This window comes from Ammospiza nelsoni, chromosome 1, assembly GCF_027579445.1.
Source record: "Ammospiza nelsoni isolate bAmmNel1 chromosome 1, bAmmNel1.pri, whole genome shotgun sequence".
In the NCBI taxonomy this organism is placed as follows: domain Eukaryota; kingdom Metazoa; phylum Chordata; class Aves; order Passeriformes; family Passerellidae; genus Ammospiza; species Ammospiza nelsoni.
In genome coordinates this window covers 111,249,640-111,264,660 of record NC_080633.1, presented here as the reverse complement: position 1 = coordinate 111,264,660, position 15,021 = coordinate 111,249,640, and the positions used below count along the sequence as shown (strand labels likewise).

Here is a 15,021-nt window from a genome sequence, read left to right as displayed (position 1 = left end):
TGCAGATAGTCCAGAAAAACTTTAGATACTAGAAATAATCAAATGAGGTTCAATTGTCTTAATAGTCACATTTTCTTACTATTCTTTGCTTCTTCCCATCTTCACAATCTCCTACGATCAATCTCACTGCATTCAATTTGAAAGTGCATCTTACAGTATCTTTTTCACAGATATGCCATTTTTTCTGCGAGCATCCCAATGCAAGAAGATTTTATCATTCACTAAGAGATCCTTCCTTTATTTTTAAGAAAAAGGAAACCTTCCTTCTAAATACTACTGTAATAGAAAACAATAGTATCAAAGTGTTTTGTGTTGGAGAGAAAAGGCTAGCCATGCTTTTCATTGTCCAAAGACAAGTTTGGATGTGTGGGAGAAGAGTCACACTAGACCCAAAGACAGTTCCTGATCCAGGCCCCAGTGTTGCTCATCCCAGCTCCTTCTGTCCTATTGCCAGCCTCAAGAACAAATAACTAAGCTCTGTATCTTTCACTGCTGCTGTCACTTGGTTGTGCCAGTTGGCTGAGGGAGGTGTTTTAACAATTTACAACTGTGCTCATGTTAATCAAGGTGTTTTGAATGTGTCTTGTGGCTTGTCATATGTCCGTACTGAGACTGAGCAACTTCGGTGGCACCTGGTTTCCAGAAAGGGGATGTTTTCCAAAAGCTGCCTCATTAAAGTTGCTTGGGTTAGGTGTCTAGGTTCTGCTTTTTAGTTTTAGAAAGAGGAATCTTTCAATGATTATTGAATTTAGTGCTGAAAAGTCCAGCTGCTCTTGCAGTCATATGGGTTTTCAGTCCTCCAGGCTTTTATGTCTGGAAAGGTCATAGGCATTTTCAGGAAAATGAGGATCTGTGGGTTCAGGGATGCATGTCTAATTGATTAACAAGCTGGGAAGCATTAAGAAAATTATCACAATAACAGTTACATGAAGTTACAAATACTAATAGAGTTGTTGCTTTGTATTATACCCAAACTCTGTCATTTGGGCACTTCCCTTTCTAAGCATCTCTCCCTTTTTTGGTAGTGGCTAACTTGTCTGATGGGCAACTTGATTGAAATAGGCCAAGGCTACTGTCTCATAAAATTTGACTTTTACCATTAGATCTCATATAGTCTTGAAAAAATATTCTAGGATCAGTTTTTCTAAGGCTCTTAGATATGCTGTTCTTTTTTTTCACCACAGAACAGTTAAGTGAATACTTCTCTGATTTTTAAGAACTTCCTACTAAATCTTCCCCAGATAACTTTTGCTTTTCAATGACTTTTCAAAGTATAGGCAATTTTGGAAAAGTGAGGAGTTGAAGATGTAACAATTTTTCCCTTAGCCTTGCATAATGTGAAGAAGTTAGCTCAAAAAAGGCATGGTATTTGGAAAAATAGAATTGAAACTAAAAGTGAAAAATACCTACTAACCTGATAGGACTTAGTCTTCTACATCCTGTGAAAGAAGAAAATATAGGAACCAAATTTTGACATTTATTTCAATTTTTTTGTTGAATTTAGAATAAAAGTAATCCCCTCTGAAATAGCAGTAAGCTCTGATGTAGAACAAAATCAATTTTTTATTGAAAAACAAAGAATAGGTTAAAAGAATGTTTAATCTGTTTACCTGTAAGCTTGAAATCAGAAAAAAAGGTAAATATTTTAGTGGTTTTTGATACTATGATTCTGACTTAGATTGAGAGCTCTTGATGCAGGGTTACTTGATTAACTGGCCTATGCCAATGGTTTAAGGATAGGAAGCCAACTCAGTGTATTATTTTAGGGGAAACAGTAAATAATGTTATATCATACTCCGTTTTCCTAATTCCTCTGGAGTTTTGCTAGTAAAGTGCTATCAGTGTTCAATACAATCCTCATCTGACTCTGAAGGAGTTTGGTCAGCAGGACAATTCCTGGAGTTCTCTGTCACTCTGAAATACCAGATAAATCTTAGATAGAGATAATTTTGCCTAGGTTTCTTAAAGAAATTAGGTGACTTTGGCTCCCTCAGCAGTCAGTGAAGCACTTAGATGAACCAGTCTGGAGAGGTTCATCCCCAGGTGTCTCTTAAGTCAATAATGAAACAAAAAAGAAACCTGGATGACTACTTTTGACAAAATACTTTGTTTTTATGTACATAGTCAGATGTATATTCTTGCTGTTTGTTGTTCACATAAGTAGTTTAGAATTTCCACTAGCCCTGCTGAAATTGCTCAAATAGGCAGAGCCAGACTTGATCCCATATGTGGGCATAGCAGCAGCAACAGCAGCATGGTGGTTGATTGGAAAGAGTCATTTGCTAAACTTTTAGACAGAAATATGGATTTGTTAAGATATACTTGGATTTATTTAGGTATCATCATAATCACGGTGCAATGTTTCAATTCAATGTATTTCAAAGCTGAAAACTTTAAAAAATGATTTGAACATCACTAGATGTTTCAACAAGCCTCTTCCGCCATTTAAGAAAATATTTCTAGCTATTTCATTGTGTCTTCTAACAACAGGGTATTTATCACAAGACCATGAGATTGAGCAAAATATATCAAATCCAACTGAAATGTAGGGCTACAGGCATTAAAATGCCAGTCCAGTTGTTCATATTCCACTATTCTGTACTAACAAATCATAGAATTACAAAATTGTTTGGGGTTGGAAGTGACTTTACTATTCATCTAGTTCCAACCCCACCTCCATGGGCAGGGACACCTTTCTTTCACTAGAGGTGGTTGCTCAAAGCCCCACCCAACCTGGCCTTGAACACTTCCAGGAATGGAGCAGCCACAGCTTTTTTAGGCAACCCAATCCAGTGCCTCACCCCCCTCACAGCAAGGAATTTCTTCCCAATATCTAATCTACATCTACCCTCTTCCAGTTTGTGGCCACTATAAAAGTTCGTCTAATATAGTGCAGTGCTGTACTTCATTCAGTCTTTAAATTCAAAAATACTCTTTAAAAGGGTTTTTGAGTCCTTTGCTATTCTGCTGTGCATGACAGTTCTGTTATACATTTCACTGCATTGTTCTGATTGAAAACCCTTATTTAAAGATCATGTCTTCCCTGTCTTGTAATCTGTTTTGCATGTTTTCAATGAAAGATTGCTATTTAGATATTGCACACCGTTACAAATATGTTGAGCATTTTAGGCCATGGTGTTAGATCTTAATAATTTATTATGAAAGAATTGTGGCATATTTGTAGTATTTAATTTTGGGAATGAATTGGTCTTGCAATACCTGAGGAGAAAGCTGACATGCAGGAGAGCACTAGGGAGTATCTAATTTTTGGGAGCCCAATATGCAAAGAAGTGCCTGGTGGTACTTTTGGAAAAATGTAGTTATTGTCAGTGAGGTATTTTGGGCATTCATCTTCAATTTTGGATGCCAAATCACTTTGAAAAATTTTAAAGCAATTTTTTTCCAACTTTGAGTAATAGTTAAAATACTTCCTTGTTCTCACATTTATATTAATCTCCCAAGCAGCAAACAATAGGAGTAGGGGAAATGGCCTCAACTTGTGCCGGGGCAGATTTAGATTGGCTATTAGGAAAAATTCCTTCATCTGAAGGTGAAGCATTGGAATAGACTGTCCAGGGAAGTGGTGGAGTTGCTGTCCCTGGAGGTGTTTCAAAAAAATGTGGATGCAGCACTTGGGGGAAATTGTGAGTGTTGTTTTAGTGGTTGGACTCAATGATCTTACAGGTCTTTTCCAACCTAAATGATTCTGTGACTCTATGATTTATATTAGAAGTAATATTATTATATTGTGTCTGTGAAGAAAATGAAGTAGCTTGCATGTTTATGTGTTTCCAACTGTATTATACTGAAAGATGTAATTTTCAGTGTTAATTAGTCTAAACTAGAAGGTAGTATTTATGCACACATCAGCTTATGGTGTCTGGCATTTCATCAGGGGTACACGTGTGCCCATTATCTGACTAAACATAGCTGTGTTTTCTCAGAACTGAGCCAGACCAATGTAAAGTGTGAAAGTATGTAGACCAAACTTTTGTATGACAGCTTTGGCTTTTATTTATACTGGATCTCAAAAACATGCCAAGGGAGTAATTTTGAGGACAATGGATCTCTAACCACGGGGGGACAGCATGCAGAGTAAATTGCAAAATTCTTTTTAGTGACTATACTGCTCCTAGTGGTTTAGACTGAAATACAATCAGTTATGTAGTATATAAATAATTAGTAAATTTATGCCAAAAATTGACATAAGAAATTAAAACATAGAAGTTTTTTAGATTCTGTGCAGAAATACAAGAATTATATGACTATGGAAGAAAAAAAATTTGGTGTTTCACATGAAGATATTGCAATAGTACCTCACTTTAAACAGCAGACTTCATGATGCTCCATACAGTTGTTATATGAAAATGCACATTTTACAGCATATTGAACAGGCTAGTCTCTCCTTTATTAAAGAGTCAGAGATTATACCAAGAGAGCTAATTTCTAGATGAACTAGGCCAAGGATTTCAGATTTCAACTACTAAAATTCAGCAACCTTGCAGGACTACTCTGTAACTCCAGAAAGGCTTGTTGTAAGATGCTTTGATTGTTGATACCCAGATTTAAGGAGCATCAAAGTCATGAAAGGGTCTTCATTAGGTTTAACATACTTTAAGGCAAAACAGCACTTATTAGACTAGAAAGAAGTATTGACTTATCTGATTTTCCATTAGGCAGTTTTCAAAAGTATATCTGTCAATGATTTATAAACTCTTCAGAAAGAGAAAAATGGATGAGTGGATAAAAAGTTCAAGCCAATTTGGACAAAAAATTTATTTCCCACAAATGCATACAAAAGTGCATATCCAATGAGGTGGTTAAGTGTGCATGTTGCTTTGCTGTCATTGTCATCTACAGGCTCTGTAGTGGTCTCAAAATAGTTTCAAATATGGGAGGACTGGAGATGATTGGTCATTTCCCATGGGTTACTGAAGGAATTCCAACCACTTCCTAAATGTCAGTCACTTCAGAAATTGTTATAAACAAAGGCATCCATGTGCACATGCAATCTAGCAGGTTTTCCTTACATGGTGTATCAGAATGCTCTTCACCTGCATTGTGTTAGAGGCTGGATGTAAGCTGTGTGTCAGCTGAGGAGATGTAAAAACCAAAACCGGATGTGTGTTCAAAATGTGACTCCTGCTTCGGGCAGTCACGAGCAGTATCATGCTTCCAAGTAAATACAAAGCAATTCTGTGTACTGCTTTTGTGTGATGGACATACAGTCTTCTCAGAAGGTCTGTATTTTACACTGTTCACCAGATTCCTTTGAAGTTTTATTCATCTCTTCACCTGAGAGTTACTATTAAAATTTTCACGTCTTTTCTATCTGTCCTTGGTTCAAAATGTCAAAAATGTTATCCTGCCTTGTGATTTGCTACTTCTGGTAGATTAATTTACAGGATTTCTTCTTTACTTTTGTTTTACACATGGGTAGTTCCAGAATAGTTATTTCCTGCTTTACATCACTGTGAAGTGAGAGAAATACCAGACTGGAGCTGTGAAGGGTGTGCCTCAGACAACACTAAGCACATTCCAAACAGCTAAATCTGGTTGGGAATTTTTTGGTAATGCCTTTTATTTTCCCCTTTAAGAAATGTTAGTTTGTCAAGGGTTTTCTATTTTGACATACAATTAAATCTGGTTTTCTGCTAGTTCAGTTGGCAGGTTGTGGATCCAGGGATTGTGGGGGCAGTCTGGGAGCCCTTGGAAAAAGTTCTCCTTGGCTCCCACATTTCCTGCTGTAGTTCCAAACTTGTAGGAACCAGCACTCAGCTCTCAGCTCTGCAGAGGGTAGCTTGGAAACCTGCAAAATGTCCTTTTGGCTGAGATCTGCAGGCTTCCTTCTGCAAAATTGAATGATATCACTTTTGCCATGTTTTCCAAGGCCTTTGAATCTCACCCTCAGCTTGGGAATTGAGAGATTTTCAGAACCCAACAGGGATGTTTGAGCTTCTTACAGAATTGGTTTTACAGCTGTAGTTATGAGAGAGATCATGAATAATCAGAAGTAGAGAGGAAAAGGAAGCTGAGTTAAGCCAGAAAGGGTCTTCTGAGCTTAGAAGATGGAGATATTAATTCAGTTTATTTAAAACCAATTTTTTGAAGTGGTTATTTCAAAGTAATTTTTCCTCTCAGGCGAGGCTTTTCAAAATTGATCTTTCTGAGACTTTACAGATATAAAATTTTGCAAAGCAGAAAAATCTCCTTTTTAACAGCTCTGCTCCTGGTGACAGAGGACTGTGTTCATTTTCTCATTCAGTGCCATACTAGAGCCCTCTTGATGGAGCCTGAACTCTGAGCAGATGATTTTTCTCCTGTGCTTTGTTACAGTACTTTACTCCCCAGGTGCTTGGGCCATGCATTCATCACATTTTCCCTAAGGTTCACTCTGGGTAGTTCTTGACGTGAACATATCAACAGCCAGCTGCAGTGATGATTGAGAGAAATTATGGGTTAATACATGTTTTGAGAGGAAGATACTCCAGTACCCAGAGATTTCCTCTTCTTTGCAGGTGCTAACTTGAGTTCAATATTTCAATAGTGAGCACATGACCACTACACTCCTTTTCAAAGATAACTGCTTGATTTTTATAATAATAATTTATTTTTTGTTTTATAAAACACTTCAATAAACTTATTCTCTCCCTTAAGTAAATAATCTGGGAGAACTGGTGTTCAATTTACTTTTTGGTCAGAACATTAGGTTTTCTGGCTCACATATCACCTTCTAAAAATCCACTGATGTGTAGGTATAGTTACAGCTTTAGCTGAAGACCTGAGCTGGAGGAATTAACCAGGTGTTTGCTCACAGTTTTACAAGAATATAATTGTGTGAACATCCCTGTTACAGGACCACGGTGAGACTTCCATGCAGCCAACAGAGTCAGGGCACCTTGAACATACATAAACCACTGGTAGGTACAGTGGTACTTGGCCAGCAAATACAGAGAGGGATCTAGTGGGATGGGTAACAAATTCAGAGTAACATCACCATTCCAGGGAGGCAGTTTATTAAATATAATGCTTTTTCAGTGAAACCCTTCTGCAAAGACTTATTTTGTTCTCTGGAGCTCTGAGTAGGGTGTGTGCCTGTACTGCATGTCATGTTAACCTCTGTCATCACACTGGGGCTTCCATCAGTGTCCCTCATCTCTTGGATTGAATTATTTTCAAACTGGAAACAAGTTCAGTACTTTGTTCAGTCAAATCAATCAAAGTGTAATTTATTGCAGTATTGCAGCCTCTGGCTGCCTTTCTTGCAGTGCTGCTTTGCTGATGCCAGAGAGCTTGTTCTCATGGAAGTGGGGATAAATAAGCCTATTGCACTAGTGAGGAAGACCCATAAATCCCTGCCTATTTCTGAAAGCTAGCTCATCTTCCAGTCCCAGGCAGACTGTGGTCACATCCTTTAGAGACAGTAGAGTGTCCCATTAAAAACTGACATTCTGCAGAGCATATCCAAAGTCAATAAATGGACTTTAATTTTTAAAGGTAACAATCTAATACTGATAATGCCTGGATCCTCAGTTTCTGGAATGTTACGAAAACCATAAAATCATTTGAGCCCATACAATTAACCTGTTTTAAGGTTGTTGTCTAGGAAGTGAATGGGAATAATTTCAAAATTTTCTTCCAAAATTAATTGACATTTCATATCAGGTTCATATCCATGTTTTTGGTAGTAAGAAAGTAAAACTCTTCAAAAACCAAACCAAACCAAACCAAACAAAAAGAACACCAAAAACTAAAAACCACCAACCAACCAAAAAAAACCAACAAGCAAAAAACCACACCCAAACCCCCTCACATATGGCCATAGCCTCAGTAGGTAAAATTTTTTACATGGTAAATGTAAATTTGATTTCAATGAAGCTTTGAACATTTGTGGAAGTTCAGAACTGGGCTCAGTAAATTGCAGTCTCTGTAATGGGCTTATACGTGCATCAGTATCTCTGCTGTTATCCCCACTTTGTTTATTTCTGGTAATTCTGATTTGCCTTTGTATATTAATGAAGAAGATTATTATGAGCATCATCTTTCAGGAAGATTGTTTTGTATGTAATCAGGGAAAAAAAGCTGTGTAAATATTCTTCCTAATGAAATGGTAGGCAATATCATACTGGAGTTCATAATCAACAATGATGCTAAAAAGATTCAATCATTCCCTTTTTTGGGGGGATTCACTGCACCTTTAACCTTAAATGTGTAAATGCTATGAAATTAGTAATGACAGGTTTTGAATCAGAAAAATGAACCGTATCTAGTTGAACAACAAAATATCTGGAGTGTTGGAAGGCTGGCATTATCCAAAGAAAAACAGATTTTTTTTTTTTAAAGTCGTTTTAATCACATCAGTCATGTTGCAGCAAGGAATGCAAATATTCATATACTACAGATTGAGGCTGCTCTGAAATGTTCTGACAATCTGTTAGGTTTTGAGTGATGTTTCAACCCTATCACTTGGGTTTTTTTGTTTTGTTTGATTTTGTTTTTTGGGTTTTTCTTCTTTTTTTTATGACTATAAAAAACCACTACTCATCTCTGTCACATGCTGCACAGGATAAAAAGCCTTTCAGTTTTCTTAACAAGAATCAGACGGCCAGGGTGCTGCTGGAACGCAGAGAATATGCCACTGTCTGTTCAAAGTACAGCTTAATGAGCCAGACTAAACACAGTGGACAATAGAGCTGTGGGGGGAAAGGGCTTCTCGTGGATCTGTGGATCAGCTGCAGCTTTAACATCTAACTAGTTTCATTTTTCATCTTTGCAAGTTCCATTTCCCTGTTTTGTTGGTATAAACTGCATTTCAATGAGCGGACTTTCCTGCCTAGGTGATGGTACGGTGTGCTTTGAACAAGGATGTCGTGGATTTCGCTGGGAATAATTCCTGTGTTTCTTTTTCTCTTCCATAGTCACGACCTATTCCCTCACACCTTACTTCAGCAGTTGCAGAGAGTATCCTGGCTTCCGCCTGTGAGAGTGAAAGCAGAAATGCTGCAAAAAGGATGCGCTTGGATAGACAGCAGGTACTGTGCTCTTTGGGGGTCTGCCACATCCATATTTATCAATGCACTGGACTCATTTACATAGGGTGCCATGCAGAAGGGTGGTGCAGTGCCTTGTATGCTTCTTGCTAGCGAGGTTAATTAAAATACAAAAGCTGTAGTTTTTTTTTAAATTAATACACAAGCATGTCTTTGTCTATATTTACATAAGCCGTGTCAGGGTGTCTAATATATTTGTAATGTCCAGCTGGATAAAGCTATATATTTACTTTTTGATGGCTGTAGATTTTCAGAGCATAATATGTAATGCCTGTACTAGAATTAAAAAGAACTGAACATAGAGTGAATATAATGTACATAAATAACAGAAATGGTTCATGTGTCCATGAATCAGTGTATTTATTTGTGCACATATTCTCTTTGAAAAAGTGTATGCATTTTAAATAGAAGGTGAAATATTATTATTGACTGAAAATAGCTATTTGCCTGAAACAGAGAAGTTGCAATGCTGTATAACAAAATGCTGTCAATTAAATTATTAGTGAGTTTTTAAAGCTCTTTTTTTTTTTCTTTTGATGCAATTATTCACGTTTTGTTGTGCATGTTACAATTTTATTGCCTTTAATTTTCTGGAAATTGCATGTTTTCTTTCAGTTTTTAAAAAATCTAACTGGTAGTTCATTCCAGGCTTTGATTATTTCCCCACTCCACAGATACAGTGAATGTCTAACATTCATATTACAAAGACTATTATGCTTTATTTCTCTTTGTGATTGTAACAAAGTAAAAATCTTAGTGATATCTCATGTGTTCCAAAATGTGCTTCTGTCATATCTCATAAATTTTTATTTTGTGGAATAGAACATTTTTTAAAAGAACAGTTTCCTTTTATGCATAGTCCATTGAGTTCTTTCAGGTCATGCCCTAACTGTATAAAAGATTACTACTGCTATAGTTATAAAATGGGTACTTTAGGATCTGAGAGTGTATGTTGCTATTTCTTTTTGCTGTGATATTTTTTGCTAGTATTTTCATTATTGTGCTACATTTGCCTTAAGATTTACAAATCACATGAGATGTCAAAGCACTGTAATACTAAATATAATTTAGTTTAGAAGCAGTGCTCATTCAGATTGTGCAAGTTTTATATTCTCTCATTTTCTCTCTGATTTTTCAGTAATAATAAAAAGAAAAGCTACAAAGTCAATGTGCTCTTAGCCCAAGGGGAACTAGAAATGACTTGCACAAACATCAGTTACTTTCATTGCACAAAACTAGTGGCTCAATGCCTTGGTCCAGCCAGGGTGAGGCAGAGTTTAAGTGATTTGAGTGAGAATCCCATAATGTTCCTCAGGGAGCCAGAGACCTGTTGAAACAAAAATCAATATTTAAATGGTAGTCAGAACTAAAAAACCCATATTAATAGGATTTTTTTTTCTTTTATATGTAGTACTATCATGCAAGGACTTGATAACCTCTTTGGGGGGAGAGGCATATCTTTACTTTTCATTACAGAATTAAAAATCTGTAGTCAGAATATCTCCCAACTGATTGCCTTAATTGCAACGGTGATGTTAAAGCAGCAAAGCTGCCTATGAACAATGGGTGTTGGGTTCTGCTTCCTTCAGCTCTTCCCCCTTTTTGCCAGTGAGTTCTGGGAACACAGTGGAATTGCAAATAGCACCAGCCATTTGATTCAGCAAGTAGTAAATAATCTGAGCTGGTGTAACTTTGGTGCTTGCAAAACTACTTGTGAATTCAGGGCAGGTATGCTGAGTAGATGTACTGAAAATGCTGGAAAAAATATAGCAGTGTGTGTTAGGTAGCTTCATAAAATTTAGTAAGAAATTTAACATTCAGGGTGGAATAGATAAGTCATTAGAGAAGGAGAAAACCTTGGGTTTAGCCCCAGTTCCATTGAAATTAAATTATTTATTCTGAGGATGGGAAATTAATGAAGTAGACTGAGAGCACAGCATTCCAGAGTGTGGTATTTAATGGACAATAGTGTGCTTAGTTCATCTGCTGAGATAAGAACTGGATCTGTATCCTCACATGCAGAGAGTGTGAGTAATAGGTAAAAGGATTCTATTTTGCTTGTCTTCCTATTTTTTTCTTCTTAAGTTACTATTAAATTTCCTTCACTTTTCTTACATATATCTAAAATGTTATATTTTCATTAGATTTTTTTCCTAAACAGAAAGATTGGAAAAGTTCAGTTCATCACGTTATTTTGTTATTCTATAGCTCTTTAAAAAAAAAGTGAGCCTTGTTTTAAGACAGGCTTTGAGGATGCCAGTGAAAACTTGGGAGGGAGAAAGGGGAAATAAGATAAATAAGATTTTGATTATGAAAATTAACACTTCATAAATTATATAAAGAGATTTTAAAATTGAGGATAAGCATTAGACAGTCCTGGAAAGTAGATTGTCAAGAGGATCTGGCAAGGGCACTCATTCAGCACTTCCCCTCAGGGATGATAGAAGCATTGCATCAAGGCTACTTTATTCTTGCATATAGTACAGTGAAATTCTGCCTTTTGTGTTCCAGACAGGTGATCTGCCTCAAAATGAGATGTGGCACTCAGTGCCATGGTCTAATTGATGTGGTAACGTTCTCGTGATAGGTTGGACTCGATGATATCAGAGGGCTCTTCCAACAGAGCCTACAGGGCTCTGTAATTCTGTAATTTGCATCCCTACCACCACCTTTTTCAGAATGTTGCCGATAAATCATGAATTAATTACAAACATCATGAGTGTTATGCCCATTCGTGAAGCTAAGGTAAAACCTTGCAGCCTCTGAACTCCTTTTCTTGTCTTGTTTATTCCCTTTCCATTTCTTCTCCAGTATTCCTTCTCTCCCTGACACAACACAGGCCTTGAGCAGGAAGTTCTGAGTATCTTGCATGTATGTCCCTTATGGAAGTCCATTTGTTAAAAATGACAGGAATTTCCAAATTAAATGAGTTTGTTGCCTAGAGTGTTAATTTTAGCTGTGATTTGATGAAAAACCATGTCAAATTACTGCTCAGCAGAAGTAAGCAGCTTAAAAGTCAAAACTAGGGACATTTGAAGACCTCAGTTTTTTATAACAGATAGTGTTGGCCGTGCTCATGAGTATTTTCTGTTTCTTTCACAAGTATTGTGAAAGAATGTTAAGGACTGGCTTTATATACCTACAGTCCCATGCCCCCATTTGTTTTCTCTTCAGAAGAAACCTCTCCTTATGTGTATGTGTGTCTACACATACAAATATTTAATCATATGGATTAATTTCCAGAAGTATTTCTAATAGCTGCAATGATCTGGGAACAGTGTTAAGAGTGATAAAGTTAAGTCTACCTTATGGTCTTTGTATTTCCTAACTCAAGGCTGAAAATTTCTGCCAGCAAAAATCCAATCTTAAAAATAAGTTAATGAAATCTAGTTTCACTGGCATCACTGACTTATTTTCAACATTGGTTTTTTTCATGCCAGGAATTTATTTCTTAATGGGAAAATAAATGCTTTCTTGTCTTCCAGGAAACTAGTAATTTCCCAATACTGCAACAATAATTTCCCAACTGCAACAATAAAAGCATTGTCAGTTTGTGAGACTTCTCTTTAAAAAAACATCAATGTATTTACAAGGCTGTGGTAGCTCAGACTGCAATGCTTTGGGTGTCTCACTATGTTAGATGTTACTCAAGTGCTCTCTTAAGTTACAGTGCATTTTCATTATCTTGAGATCAAGGACTGTTTGGTTGGCCAGAAGCTTTAGTGTTGAGAAGTTATATATTTGATACCTATTACCCAACTGAAGAGTCCTGTCACTTCCACCTTTAAATTCTGCCAAGTACCAAAAATAATTTATTCTGTGGCACAATTTTTATAGATTTATATGCTGAAATTGTCTAGGTTTACTGGTAATACTGCTGAACAGTGAAATGCTTGTGACACTGGGCTAAATTTGGTTGATCTTTCACAGTCCAAATCAGGAAGATGGCACAGAGGCAATGAAGAGCTTTTGTGTCTCATTACAAATCACCTCTGTTGAGTCTGGATACTGAAAAATAGTAGCTCTTTTGAATTTTAAACACATTTTTGATCACACTTGATGAAAAATTCAGAAACAATAATTGAATCAACCTTACATGATTTGCTTCAGTTAGAGATAGAAGAGGCATTATCTGAATCCTTAAGGTTTTCTGTGCTACTTTGGATATTCTCCTGGGATAATCCTTCAAGATCCTTATTACATTTCTAGCAATATTTGGTATGAAGCAGTTGCATTTAGTGGAAGTTCTGAACTACAATGAACAAGGGAGTCGTGAAACAAGATAAGTAGAGCTAAAATGCAGCCCTTTTCACTTGTAGTCATTGCATATGGTGAACAATATAACCATTCTTCTTTTGCCATGCTCTTCCCTTTACAAACCAAATTGTGTCTTGGTTGGACAAAAGAAGAATGGTTAAATAAATATAAAAATCTGAGAAAAGCCATCCTGTCATTATGTCCTGGGCAGTGAGCAGAGGGGCAGGATGCCTGCTTTTTGCACTCCAGAGACCTTGGTCATGTGGCTCAATTCGTTGTTGATCACAAAAATGGAAGTTTTGTTCTAAGAGCTGAACCATTGTCAGTCTCTCCTTCTTCCAAACAGATAACTGAGTGCTGTACTTTTTGTAAAACCCCAGCATGAAAGTGTGGAGCAGGACTGGGCTGTGGGACTCTGGAGAAAGTGAAGGTGGGTTAGTGTTGCTACTGTTCCATCTGAAATTAAGGAAAAAACCCCAAAAACCAATTAAAAGTCTTCAAAGAAAGATGTAAGAGTAAATAATAATTTATATACAGTATGCAAGAGCACCTGCCTCTTTATTTTCCCTACAGAAGATGAACTAGATGGAATCTATCTGTGGAAAACCACATAAGAATGGTAGTAGGAAGAAATGCCTTCCCCTTCATTTGGACACAAGTGGTTTTCTGTAAGAGCTACATTTTGTTGGTTTTTGGTTTAGAAATTATACTTTTGCATGCTGTCATGTTGCAAAATTTATGAATGAGCATTTTTCTCTAATTGAAATGAGTAGTTTTTGGCAATCAAGACAAAATGTCAGCACTTGGGAATGAGGAGGGAGGATGAATATAGGAAAGCAGGAAAAGAACTGAATCACAGAGTAATATGACTGTAGAAGTATATGAACCTTTTTATGGACATGTCATGTATAGTTAGCCAGATCATTTAGAAAATTGATGTTGCTTCATTCACAACATGTTGATTTGTACCAGTTAGGAATCTGGACCTTTGAGAATACATTGTTATATTTGCAGATAGAATAGTGGTCTCATATGACTGCAAAGCCAGTGGCCTGGATTGCTCTCCTGGATTCAATCCATGTCATTTTAGCCATTTGACTTCACTTCAGTGACTAATGTCATGGAAAAGCTGCAATAGCATGCACAGTTTTTTGATCAGCCAAAGGAGGGAGCTACATACACTTCTTTCATCCTTATGCCCCAAGTAATTGGACATGCAATGTGTGATTCTATTGCAGATACACAGCAAATGACAAGTTGAGCCCAAGAAAAACTTAAGCTCAGAGGAAAATGAAAGCTATTGTTATCTCACATATTTCTCATCCTAAAAATGGCATTTCTCAGTCAGGGCTGGTGCTCTTTAAATTAGTAGTCTCTTCATGGAATGCTTGTCTGTAAATAATTTATAGAATATACATGATGAGAAAAAGTTATTCTGCATTTAATTTTTTTAAAAATATGGGTTTAAAAGGTACACTTTCCTTTCATTCCAGTGACTACATGAAAATAGCAGTAGTCAGACAACTTTATAGTCTGATAAAGGTGTTGTCCTCACAATACACTGACCTGATGTGCTAGCCTCAGTTAAAAAAAAAAGTCTTTGTTTATTTGAGCTTTTCAAGCTGACAAGGGCAAGTCTATGTTCACTGAGTATTATGCTCTATGATGCTATGAAACAGTTCTTTGTGATAAACACTGAATGCATTTTTAAAAA

At 36.7% G+C, this 15,021-nt stretch overlaps 1 protein-coding gene across 1 annotated transcript in view; it reads left to right on the top strand.

Annotated features, from left to right (window-relative positions):
• The window catches only part of NOL4 (nucleolar protein 4), a 186,617-nt gene that overhangs the window by 142,340 nt on the left and 29,256 nt on the right, over positions 1 to 15,021 (top strand). Inside the window, exon 9 of the mRNA XM_059474206.1 lies at positions 8,919 to 9,032. Coding sequence (XP_059330189.1) covers positions 8,919 to 9,032 — 114 coding nt within the window. The remainder of the gene's footprint in view (positions 1 to 8,918; positions 9,033 to 15,021) is intronic.